The following is a 13,704-nucleotide window of genomic DNA, read 5'->3' as shown; positions in this document are numbered from 1 at the left end:
TGGGATTGGAAATACAACTTCTGGTCCAGTCAGACAGATCACACGAAGGAGGGCTGACAGGCCAGACCTTTTCCCTTTGCATCATGGGAGAGTTTCCCTGGGCTTTCTTCTCCAGGCAGGCCGGAGTCAGTGCTGAGACCAGACATAGAGGCAGAAATACTCTAATAATGGCCCTACTGCACGGAGACGGCCATCTAGAAATAGACTAACCCGGGACACCCCTAATGCCCTGCACTCCAACTTCCTATTAACACAGTGGAGCTGCTGCCCTGGCACAGGCACAGACAGACAGCTGGCAGGTGATCAGCTCACTACGAGAGATAAAAGAGAGACACTTGTGACAGAGAAGATCACTGGGCGCAGTGACATGCACTCTCTATAACACAAGCGTGTGTGTGTGTGTGTGTGTGTGTGTGTGTTCTGCCTTCCACTCCAGTGAACAAATGGGTGCAGTCAGGCTTTGCCCAAGCTGTTCATCCTTTTCCTTTAAAAAGGCTAAAAGGATCAACGACCAGTGTCCTCAGTCAGTCAGGGTAGGCCTAATTAGAATACAAACATTCAGCTTACCTGCGCTCAAATACAACATACCGTAAATATTCCCTTTCTTGACAGATGCTCATAGAAAGTCACTAACTAATGATGAAAAGTATCATCTTTGGCTAAAAAAAGAACAGCAGTCCAATGTCAGAGATTATCAATGAAAAATGAAGCTGCAAGGTTCTAGTGAGAGGATGAAAAACGAAGGCTGGCCGAGCTGTGGGCTGTTCCAAAGTCCCTGTCCCTCCCCACCATCTGATCTTACTGCCCCACCGATCGCCACTAAAGCCAAGCGGCCACATCAAAGGGCTGGAGGCACAGCACAGCCCCATGGACCACAGCACAGAGTGAGCACACAGACATGTTGGGCCTGCGCCTGATAACGATCAAACAACTACACAGAGGGGGCAGAGCCATCACATCTTCTAGCTACAGAGAAGAACTCCATCCATCCAGCTGATTCTACTAGCTAACTCAGTGTTATTAAAACAGTTATAAAGTATCAACAACAACAGTTATATGTGCTTACCTGAACTTCCCAACTGTTTATAAAATCTATATTCCAAATGAAGCTGTGGCGCCCGGGACTTAATTGGTTCCTGAAAAATAAGAGAAAGAGAAACCAATTAGTAATGGTAATTAAAATGGAATTAAACATTCTATAGGTGGATCCTTACAGCAATAAAGACTGTATGACAAAAAGGTTGAAAAAAAATTATATAATGTACGTAAAGAGTATAGGACTTCTGGGATATTCCAAGACGCAGCTTGGCGATGCATTTATGTTTACTATAACATTCATAAGATACCTAAGACTTAAACACTGTATAGAGCTAAGAACCTAAAACTTAATCATTGGCTTAACACAACATCCTTCCTCCTCTATGACACAAGCCAGGGCATTATGCAATTATAAACAAAATGTAACTAGCAATATCTTGAAATGCACGTTTGAAGTATGGGACTTAGCAATTTCCCATGATTGGATGGAGAGCATTCTGTACTAAACCACACTCATACTCCCGGTCTTGTTCTCTCCCCTGCCATAATAGCAGGTTAAGCTGGTTTGTGACTGCGGAACACACGGCCAGAGATACAGAGGGCCACGCTTCAACCAGCTGCTCATCACATCACAGGAATCACATCACATGTTCCTCACTGACAAATGGTTTCAATTCACTATTTGCTTTTGAGGTTTTTATTTTACTGTACTAGACAAGTTAACCTTTTGAACCATACCCTGTTTATGTTTCAACGCCTCAAATTCTGAGCAGAGCAGACACTACCAAAACAGAAGTACCAATGAAAACTCATTCTGGAAAATGTATGCTCAGTTCGTTGCGCACACATTACAGTCCCACATATCGCTACCAGCATTTTAGTCAAATAAAGATTGTTATACTAGCTGTTTAGTCTGTGTTGTATAAATGTGCAACAACCAGCTTCATGAGGTAGGCACCTGGAATGCATTTCAATTAACTGGTGTGCCTTCTTAAAAGTTAATTTGTGGCGGCAGGTAGCCTAGTGGTTAGAGCGTTGGGCTAGTAACCGAAAGGTTGCAAGTTCGAATACCCGAGCTGACAAGGTACAAATCTGTCGTTCTGCCCCTGAACAAGGCAGTTAACTCACTGTTCCTAGGCCGTCATTGAAAATAAGAATTTGTTCTTAACTGACTTGCCTAGTTAAATAAAGGTCAAATAAATTAAATGCCTTTCCTTCTTAATGCGTTTGAGCCAATCATTTGTGTTGTGACAAGGTAGTGACAAGGTAGGGGTGGTATACAGAAGATAGTCTATATTATGGCAAGAACAGCTCAAATAAGCAAAGAGAAACAGTCCATCATTACTTTAGGACATGAAGGTCAGTCAATACGGAATACATTTCAAGAACTTTGAAAGTTTCTTCAAGTGCAGTCGCAAAAACCATCAAGCACTATGATGAAACTCATGAGGACCGCCACAGGAATGGAAGACCCAGAGTTACCTCTGCTGCAGAGGATAAGTTCATTAGAGTTACCAACGTCAGAATTTGCAGCCCAAATAAAATTAATTCTTCAGAGTTCAAGTAACTGACACATCTGAACATCAACTGTTCAGAGGAGACTGTGTGAATCAGGCCTTCACTGTCGAATTGCTGCAAAGAAACCACTACTAAAGGACACCAATAAGAAGAAGAGACTTGCTTGGGCCAAAAAACACAAGCAATGGACATTAGACCAGTGAAAATTTGTCCTTTGGTCTGATGAGTCCAAATGGGAGATTTTTGGTTCCAACCGCCGTGTCTTTGTGAGACGCGGGGTGGGTGAACGGATGATCTCCACATGTGTATTTCCCACCGTAAACCATTGAGGAGGTGGTGTTATGGTGTGGGGGTGCTTTGCTGGTGACACGGTCTGTGATTTAGAATTCAAGGCATACAGCATGGCTACCACAGCATTCTGCAGCGATACGCCATCCCATCTGGTTTGGGTTTAGTGGGACTATCATTTGTTTTTCAACCGGAAAATGACCCAACACACGTCCAGGCTGTGTAAGGGATATTTGACCAAGAAGGAGAGTGATGAGTGCTGCATCAGATGACCTGGCATCCACAATCCCCCAACCTCAACCAAATTGAGATGGTTTGGGATGAGTCGGAAAAGCAGCCAACAAGTGCTCAGCATATGTGGGAACTCCTCTAAGACTGTTGGAAAAGCATTCCAGGTGAAGCTGGTTGAGAGAATGCCAAGAGTGTGCAAAGCTGTCATCAAGGCAAAGGGTTGCTATTTGAAGAATCTCAAATATATTTTGATTTGTGTAACACTTTTTTGGTTACTACATGATTCCATGTGTTATTTCATAGTGTTGATGTTTTCACTATTATCCTACAATGCAGAAAATAGTAAAAATAAAGAAAAACCCTTGAATGAGTAGGTGTCCTAAAACTTTTGACCGGTAGTGTATTTCGTGAATCACCCATAAATTTGAAAAAAATAGAGATGAGTTTTAGGCCATGTCGCCCAGCCCTAAACCCTGCCATCAGTCCAGGCTACACGTCAGACACTCAGGCCAGCACCAGCCTACTCAGCACCTCTCATCCACCCAGCACCAGCCTAATCCCAGACAAATACCTATCAGGGTGGCGATGCATATCAATAGACTAAAGCACATTTCCACTCCTTCCTCCAAACTGAGTAGAAAGAATAAATGCAAATTCTCTGTTGGCCTCTGGCATACTGCGTCGCTTCCACCTATCCTGTTTTCAGATTAGTCTGAACATTGTGCACATCCAGAGAGGAAGAGACGAAGCGAGAGGATTTACTCCACCCAAAATCTGTCCCTGTGAGATAAGCCCTTTTTTGTATGGAGGTCTATGAGAGTGTCTCGAATTACACAGGGCTTAATGGATTGACTAGAAGTTTCGTAATGTGGCCTCCGGAGTGGCGCAGCACTCTAAGGAACTGCATCGCAGTGCTAGAGGCGTCACTACAGACCCGGGTCCGATCCCGGGCTGTATCACAACCGGCCGTGATAGGGTGGCACACAATTGTCCCAGCGTAGTCCGGTTTAGGGGAGGGTCTGGCCAGGGGGGGGGGGGGGGGGTTACTTGGCTCATCGCACTCTAGCGACTCCTTGTGGCAGGCCGCGTGTCTGCAGGCTGACTTCAGTTGTCAGTTGAATGTGTGTTTCCTCCTACACATTGGTGCGGCTGGCTTCCGGGTTAAGCGGGCGGGTGTTAAGAAGCGCGGTTTGGCGGGTCATGTTTCGGAGGACGCATTGACTCGACCTTCCCCTCCCAGTGTGGAGTGGGGGTAAAATACACACAAAAAAATTGTGTTCCGTAATGTTTAGGCTGTTACAAATGTACTAATATAAGTGGATGCACGTTGCAACTTTGAGAAAAACAACTCAGTTGTGCCTGTTGTTCACACACGCATCTGCCCTCATTGGCTAAAATGGTCCCACCTGATCTCGCCTGCCTTCAATCATTGAGGATATGTATTTCCATTGTTAGAGCGGTCACTCGTCTATGTTGTTAATATAATAGATCATCTTTGGCACATCACATCCATCTTAAGTGGAAATCTGAGGAGAGCGAGAGACTGGTTGAGTGAAGCTGAACTGGACATGACTGGGCAGGGAGGAAGGTCAGGGCGAGGCACTGTGTGACATCAGTAGAGGAAATCTCAGCCTCTCTACTAGGGAGGAGAATGTGGGAACAATATGTAAATAAAAAACAGATGGCACAAAACCACAGGACCCTCTAAAACGCTTACAGTGGAAAACGGAGGCTTATGGCGGCTTTACCTGCTTAGATTCAGACTCATCCCTGCAGATAACTGTGCAAATAACCAAACCAACCCAGGAAATAATATCTACAGCACCGGTAGGTAACTTCCCGGGTTAAAGGGTTTATTAACTTCCTTTTCATTGCCTCTCCAAAATTATAGTGACCCTCTCGATGCCCAATCACCACACCCAGCCTTTTAAAAGAAAACACTGGAATAAAGTGCTTTTGCACCAACGCTCAGAACCTGAAGCATTTAAGGATGTCCCTACAGCTGCTCTTTTCAGGAAATTAGCAGGCCAAAAGCAGATTGTGTAACGTAAGGTTACCGCTTATTCTCCATAAATCTAATATCCAAATGAAATCACGCTCTTGTGCTTGTAAAGACTAATGCATAGGCTGCCTAATGGATAATGCACTTAAATTAAACAAATGTATTCTTCCTCAAAACGTCCTCTGGACTGGACACAGGTGTCTGTTAAAAATGGGTTGGGGGTGGGGTAGGAGGGTGCTTCAGTCCCTTTCAGACAATTTTTGTGAACAGATTTCCATATCTTCATTCCGTTCCCGTACCATACTGGGGTATACAGTATTACCGGTAGTGCACACAAGGGTCGCCATTTCTTTCGAAACATTTATTTTTATTTTTATGATGCTAAGAAATTGCTAGCAAATTCCGATAGCAGACCCCTAGATAAATACTAAAAACCCAAGCGAACATAAAACAAAATCAGAGATAAATGTAAAACTTTATGAGCTGGGTTGTCTATCTCAAAAGGCTACTCACACTTGATCCAGGAGGGGATTGATTGTCTCTGCTGTAACCAAGAAGATTGATTTTGCAAGCTATCAAACCAAATGCATAACTGGAGCCCTGAGCTAAAGAAAATGTATTTGACACTTAGATAATTAACTTATAGTTAAGATATTTAGCTCAGCAGTGAATTTTAAAGTGTAACTTAATCACCTCTCATGCTGCTCAACAGTGGACGTCACATCACAAAACTTATCCCATGTGCTCTGAGAAGATAAAAACAGCTCATCTACAAATAGGATAACTAGTAACAATTAATCTTTTTGTCAATATCCTTTTCATGAATTGTGATTTTTTTAAACATTATAGTATAGCAGGTATTTTGTTTTGTGTGTGTTTTACAAATGTTGGAGTGTGACGAGGCAGGGCTGGTGTCCAGGGCAGCTGACCTGCAGGGCTAAAGGGCACTTCAGTGTCAGACCTGCTGCTGCAGCCTCTCTCCTCCTCAGCTGCCACCGCCACATCGCTCTCCAACAAAAGGATCAGCCAATTAGTTTCACAGCCAAGCCTGAAGTAGTCTAGTAGTTGTAGTAAGGGCGATATCATTTCCCTGTCAAGCTTGCCCTATTAGCATGTTAATTCCAAGAAAGATGCTTTAGGCTCGTCAACATCTTGTTATGTCATAGATCTCATGATCAATGGCGGATTTTAATTTGAACCATTGTGTTCCTGAGCTTGTCTGAACACTGTGCTACCAACGGAGCTCTGGGTGGATTACGGTTGCAGCTGATCATCAAGCTCCATCACAGCTGACAGACAGACAGACAGAGACAGAGACAGAGAGAGAGCGAGAGAGAGAGAGAGATCAGACGAGGCCTGTACTGCCCTGCCAAACGACACGCCTTCCTGGGCACAAAGGACAATATTGCCACAGCTCCCAGGAGATTGCCCCTTGACCCCTCTACGGGAAGAACCTCAGCGTAATAGAGCATATTACTGAAACAGTCATCATGTAAGACAAATACAGAACTGTGTATTCTCATCTTGGCTGTCAATCAGGCACTGCTGCAGAGTTTATTTCTGGATCAGAAAGGGGCTTAGGTTGTGGGCGTGGCAATGGGAGTGGTCGGCTTGTTGGCGCAGCTGTATTTGGGACGACATTTTAGAGGCCTCCCCCATCTTGGCGGTGAAGAGAAGTCTTAGCATTTCTCTATGGAGCGGAGTGAGAGTGAGAGTGAGAGCACCGCCAGCATTCAGAAGTGATCAAAACATCAGCCAGGAAGCATAGGAACTGAGAAGTGGTCTGTGATCACCACCTGCAGAATCACTCCTTTTTTGGGGGTGTCTTGCTAATTGCCTATAATTTCCACCTTTTTCTATTCCATTTGCACAACAGCATTTGAAATGTATTGTCAATCAGTGTTGCTTCCTAAGTGGAAAGTTTGATTTCACAGAAGTGTGATTGACTTGGAGTTACATTGTGTTGTTTAAGTGTTCCCTTTATTTTTTTGAGCAGTGTATTTAAAAATATATAATCATAAATTAATTTGACTTATATAGCGCTTCTCTAGACACCCAAAGTGCTTTACATAGTTAAATGGAAGCTCACCACCCCCAGTTAGTGTTCTGACAAACACTAACTAGGGGTCTAGTTAGTGTGTGTCAGAAAAGGTCCCTGTGCTGGCACTGTAAGTAGTGCAAAGTTCAGAGAAATTGGCATCCCTGATTATAACCTACAGTTAAATATTAAACCATACAAATGGGAATATGAGATTTATCTCATTCAGAGAGCAGAGTGAACAGTCAAACAGTGCAGAAGCCCAGCTATCGTCACTTTGGACAAACCTGCATAAGGAAATGAGTGACGCTAAAATAGTAAACAGGGTGCAAGGGGCGGGTCCATCAGCCTTTATGGCCAGAGGTGTGGAAGAGGCAAGAGAGCAACAGCTGGCCTGTGACCAGCCCTTCTCCTGTTTCAGATCAGGTTTCAGGCCCCAGATGGAGCCAGCAGCTGCCCCCACGTGATAGCAGCACTTCAAACATGTCTGCGACAGCTGATGAGACACAGAACACTTACCAGTTACTCAGGCAGCTCCACTCTGACATGAGATAGAGGAGTGGACCTCCATAGCTAATGGGACAACTACTACTACTGCTGCACCCAGTTCCCCTGCTACTACACAGCTCTCTCCCCACATCACAGCACTGGGTTTTATAGTTCATAATAAATACTTTCTAGTAGGGATGCACAATATATTGGTGAACATATCGGAATCGGACAATATTAGCTTAAAATGCCAACATCGGTATCAGCCTGATGTCTAGTTTAACGCCGATGTTAAAAACCGATGTCAAAGCTGACATGCATACCTATATAACGTAGGTACAGGACATAATGACGCCACGTAAAATGTTCCGCTACAAGTGCAACACAGCATTCCTAACCTAGCCCACAATGTCTGCTGTGTGGCTCGAGTAGTCAACATGTCGAGTCGTCATTTGAAAGAGTAAGAACATTTCAGCGAGACAACTCAGATGAAATACATTAACGCCAAGATAATGGAATTCATTGCACTTGACAATCAACTGTTCTCTGTCATGGGTGATGTCGGCTTTCACCAACTGGTTCGAGCACCGGTACACGCTGCCCTACCGAAGTTACACAGTAATAGCGTCACTGCTATTAGCTTCATGACATACTATGGAATGCCGTTTGGGTCTTTGCGTGTCATAAAAGATACGTCCAACAACACTATTTGACCCGTCAAATAACAGTTCTATTATAGAATGTTGTGTGTTCTGAATTTGCATGTGCAAGCCAAGCGCCACCCTACTATCAGTAGCACTGTCAAAGCTGTACAAAAAAAGCAAACACCGGCCACGAATGTGTTTACAATACCGTGTTGGTAATAAAGCATTATTTGTTAAACCGCAACTTTTTGGGTAGCTAGCTAGCTAGCTAGCTTTAGCTTGGTACCTAGCTAGCACCAATACAACCAGCCTGAAAACAAAGACCAGTAAAAACTGCAGTCATTTTCATTATTCTTAGCAATGATTTAGGAATCCTATGACCAGCACTGTAGGTGCGCGAGACAACTTTACCAGCATCATAGCATACGTATCGATGAATCGTTATGACACATCAAATACGAGTGGTAGTGTAATCAATGTGTAATAACTACGTAAAAAATGTATGAACGTGTTAAACTACGTGACGTGCAGTCATATTCAAGTCCTGATTGGTCAACAAGCTTATTTGACACGTCAAGTAGTGTTATTTGACACATCAAGTAGTGTTATTTGACACGCAAAGACCCAAACTGCGTTCCATAAGAAATCCTGGTTGAGAATGAAACGACTGAACAAATGAACAATGAAACAGCACAGCAAGTAAGTGAAAGAAATAGGTTTCGCTTATGTTTTACTGGTCATGGGGACATACGTAAATGCCAACAAAATAACTTTTAGGTCGGTGTGTGTGTAACCTTTATTTAACTAGGCAAGTCAATTAAGAACAAATTCTTATTTACAATGACGGCATACCCCGGACGACGCTGGGCCAATTGTGCGCCGCCCTTGGGACTCCCAATCACAGCCAGATGTGATACAGCCTGGGTTCGAACCAGGGACTGTAGTGACGCCTCTTGCACTGAGATGCTGCATCCATGTGTGTGTGTTAACTATTTAACTGTACTAGAATGCTTAAAAGGCCGCATTATCAGGGTTTTTTTTGGAAAGGAAAATATCGGATAAGGTTATTGGCCAAAAATGTCATATCGGTGCGTCACTACTTTCTAGAACAACAGCTTGATGTACAAGATGGGCATTGGTTAATTAAGCCAGTAGCCTGTACACGAACAGCAGACTTTTTACATCACAGAATTGGCATGCTGATCAAGCGATTGTACTTTAACACACTTCAACCACCACCACAAGCTGCAAAGGGAATGATACAGTAAAATGTGGAAAAGGATACTGCAACTCTGGTTTCCATGATATGGTTGACCACAATTCTGTCTCTTCACATGCCACAGCATGTCCTCTGTCACACTACTATCTGTTTTCACATAGCTACATATCCTATCCACTAAGTAGTAATGAGCACTACAAGGTCATTCCAATATCCGTCATTCAGCAGTGGGGACTTGTATAGAGTCTCCATGGAAGTGTATTTCACTTACAGATGTAGGATCTTACATTTTAGCCAGTTTGCTACAGCAGAAATATAATCCTGCAACAGGAAATGTGAATATGTGGATAATAAATTGAATTTTTTGTAGGGTTTGACACATTTTCATAAGGTAAAATCAATTAAAATGTAATTACAAAACTTCAGAAGCCTTTTTAAACCTCAAATGTCCTGCATTGAAGGATGCCTGCAAGTTCTCCTGCAACAGGGTGATCAAATTAAGATCCCAGAACTGTAACACTCTCCAACAGCAGTGAGTTATTGCTAGGGGATGTGCATCTTTCCCTTTGAAGACAATTCAATACATGGGCTACGATAGGATACAGGAACAATACGCTTTAGTTTGAAGCGATTCAGTGTGATTTGGTTGGATTAGACGAAAGAGTCTGTGCGATTCGGTTCGATGCACTAACGTTTGTTGCATTAAAATTCATTTTCCATCCTAAATTCAAAACATCTGCTAGTGATGGAGCTCATGAGCTGGGCTCTCGGAGCGGACTTCTGTTTGCGAGACGTGTGTGTGTAAATGATGTATACGTCTATGGTGTAGTACAGTGAGCTCCAAAAGTATTGGAACAGTGACATTGTTGATGTTTTGGCTCTGTACCCCAGCACTTTGAAGTTGAAATGATAGAGGGTATTTCCATCCATTTCGGGTGAACTATTCCAAAATCACAAGACTTTTTGTACATAGTCCCCCACATTTCTGGGGACCAAAAGTATTAGGACAAATTCACTTATGTATTTTTGGTCCCATATTCATAGCACGCAATGACAACATCAAGCTTGTGACTCTACACATTTGTTGGATACACTATTTACCATTCATTTCAAATTGGGCACAAAATAATCTGAAACAACCAAAAACAAACAGCAAATGCATCCAACAAATGTGTAGAGTCACAAGCTTGATGTAATCATTGCATGCTACAGTAGGAAAAGGGGACCAAATACTACACTTTTTACTACTTTAAAACAAGTGAATTTGTCCCAATACTTTTGGTCCCCTAAAATGGGGAGACTATGTACAAATGCTGTAAATTCTAAAAACTGTTCACCTGAAATGGATTAAAATAGCATCAAATTAAAGCCGACCATCTGCACTTTAACCTCATAGTCATTGTATCATTTCAAATCCAAAGTGCTGGGGGTACAGAGCCAAAACAAAAAATGTCACTACCCCTATACTTTTGGAGCTGTCTGTATGTAGGCACCTGAGCTGAGCCATAAAGGAAAATAATCTGTCATTTTTGGAGATGAAAAGTGTTAGAGCTAATAATATCAATATTTATTTTTTAAATTAGCTCTGACCGAGTGCATTGATTACTGCAATGTTGGGAGGGCTTGCAAAAAATGAATTTCACTGTACTTGTACACGTGACAAAACTTGAACTTGAATATATAGCAAAACTTTGGATTTCATCCAATCTCATAATTTAATGGTACAGACTGTCTGGAAGTTGACTGACTTTGGGAGTGAGCTTCTCTTCTTCTCCCGCTGTCCTCGTTATGAAATTATCTACTTTATCCTGTAAAGTTAAGCAAAACTACCCAAACTGTCACTGATGGTTAACCTGAACAATCAAAATAAAATTGAATGTAAGCCATGATCGGCATGTCTAGCCAGATGAGAGTTGTGCCTCCGGTGGTAGTTTAGGCTACTTTTATTCCGGTAAAACAATTTAAGTGCATTTGATCAAAATCACCTTACAAATTATATTGGTGGTCACTCAACTAATAAAGCCTTATATTGAGTATTTGAATGCTGAAGGTGACAGGCAGATGTGCAAGATCAGGAATAGGCCTACCTCTCGTTGGTCAGTGTGCAGTTTGACTAGGCTAAATGACTTGTAGATCAATGACTGTCAACACAATTGCATGCTTAGTTCGACACTGAAGGAGAGGAATCAGTTAATATTAGGTATTTTCAGAAGATAGAAAGAAAGTCATTTGAGCAACAAATATTAGTGAACCGGCGATTTGTAAAGTTTAAATCTATTTCCTGACCGATACATGCTACATTTGGATTGATTTGGGGTCCCATGAACTCATGTCTTAAACATTTAAACCGGGGACCAATTCGTATCAGTGAATGATTACATCCCTAGTTATTGCTAGTGAAAGCAGAAGCTGTCCATCAGTCAACAGCAGGTCCAGCCCACTAGTAGTAGAACACAATGCCAGTGGTGTAAAGTACTTGAGTAAAAATACTTTTAAGTACTACTTAAGTTGTTTTTGGGAGGTATCTGTACTTTACTATTTATATCTTTGACAACTTTTGCTGTTACTCTACTACATTCCTAAAGAAAATATATTTTATACTCCATACATTTTCCCTGACACCCGAAAGTACTCATTGCATTTTGACAGGAAAATGGTCCAAGTCACACACTTACAGTGGGGCAAAAAAGTATTTAGTCAGCCACCAATTGTGCAAGTTCTCCCACTTAAAAAGATGAGAGGCCTGTAATTTTCATCATAGGTACACTTCAACTATGACAGACAAAATGAGGAAAATAAATCCAGAAAATAATAAAATAAATATATAAAAAAATCCTACACTGTGATTTTCTGGATTTTTCCCCCTCATTTTGTCTGTCATAGTTGAAGTGTACCTATGATGAAAATTACAGGCCTCTCATCTTTTTAAGTGGGAGAACTTGCACAGTTGGTGGCTGACTAAATACTTTTTTGCCCACTGTATCAAGAGAACATCCCTGGTAATCCCTACTGCCTCTGATCTGGCGGACTCACCAAACACAAACGCTTCGTTTGTAAATTATGTCGGAGTGTGCCCCTGGCTATCTGAAAAAAAAAAAACTAAAATAATTGTGCCGTCTGTTTTGCTAAATAAGGAATTTGAAATAGTTTATACTTTTACTTTTGATACTTTAGTAGATTTTAGCAATTCCATTTACTTTTGAACAAAATACTTTGTCTTTTACTCAAGTAGTATTTTACTGGGTGACTTTCACTTGAGTCATTTTCTATTAAGGTATATTTACTTTTACTCAAGTACGACAATTGAGTACTTTTCCCCCACTGCACAATGCTGTGTAGAAGAACACAATGCTGTGTAAGCCTCATATGTGGTACGTTTAACAACCACCATCCACCGTACCTCCAGCTGTCAATAAATTACTGTACATGACGGAGAGAAATGAAAGACCAACTACCCCTCCTTATAGAAGGGTAGAGGACGATTTCAATTTACTGTCCTCGCCCTAAGCATGAGTGTGTGTGCGTGACGGGGAGCAGGGGTCCCTCATCTCTACATCCATGGCAGGGTTATTGAGGGGGCACCAGTGCATTGATGACCTTGACTGCCAGGTCCCTAGTCCACAGGAGAGCAGAGGAAAAATGGTATGGCTATATTTCAAGTAAATGGCTTGAATGGGAATTATGAGCTGCCATTATCGTAAAGCCCCCCACCCCCCCAGTGTGTAAGCCTGCAGTGTAATTACAGGAGCGGGCTCCTGCTTCCATCACTGAGGGGTTTGTTAGTGTGAGAGAGCGCACAGCTGAACCAAAGACTAGACCACTGTGCGTGGACAAGGCTGGCTAACAAAGACGACCTTTCAGCGCTCAACAATTTTTCGCTCTGCTTTTTTCCCTTCTGTCCATGAACGTGCAGTGCAGTTCCAGATACTCTGACAGAGAGCTGTGACTAATACGTTTTTTTCTGTTCTCACAAGTCTGGGAAGGGTGACACTGGCCTTCACCTTTGTCCCAGGTGCAGGCGTCGCCCAATAGCCCGCACCCTGCTCGTGCAACTTGGTACGAGGCAGAGAAAATACACAAGACACTTGTCAGTCCATAATGAACAGAGGCGAATTAATCCTGACAACACAGGAACCATATTAGACTGGGCTGCAATGTTCACTGGGTATCCAGGGCCTGCCTGAGTGAGTGCCCAGGGAGGTGAAGGCACAAACCTGTGGGCAGCTGCACTAGACTG

General features: G+C 42.6%; 1 protein-coding gene across 4 annotated transcripts in view; it reads right to left on the bottom strand.

Moving 5' to 3' along the window:
- Positions 1 to 13,704, bottom strand: part of LOC129855226 (casein kinase I-like) — a 38,992-nt gene that overhangs the window by 15,904 nt on the left and 9,384 nt on the right. For all 4 annotated transcript variants that reach the window (XM_055922643.1, XM_055922644.1, XM_055922646.1 and 1 more), the window contains exon 3: positions 1,067 to 1,136. In XM_055922643.1, coding sequence (XP_055778618.1) covers positions 1,067 to 1,136 — 70 coding nt within the window. The remainder of the gene's footprint in view (positions 1 to 1,066; positions 1,137 to 13,704) is intronic.

The sequence above is a fragment of the Salvelinus fontinalis genome, chromosome 5, assembly GCF_029448725.1.
Source record: "Salvelinus fontinalis isolate EN_2023a chromosome 5, ASM2944872v1, whole genome shotgun sequence".
Taxonomy (NCBI): domain Eukaryota; kingdom Metazoa; phylum Chordata; class Actinopteri; order Salmoniformes; family Salmonidae; genus Salvelinus; species Salvelinus fontinalis.
This window is presented reverse-complemented; position numbering and strand designations above follow the sequence as displayed.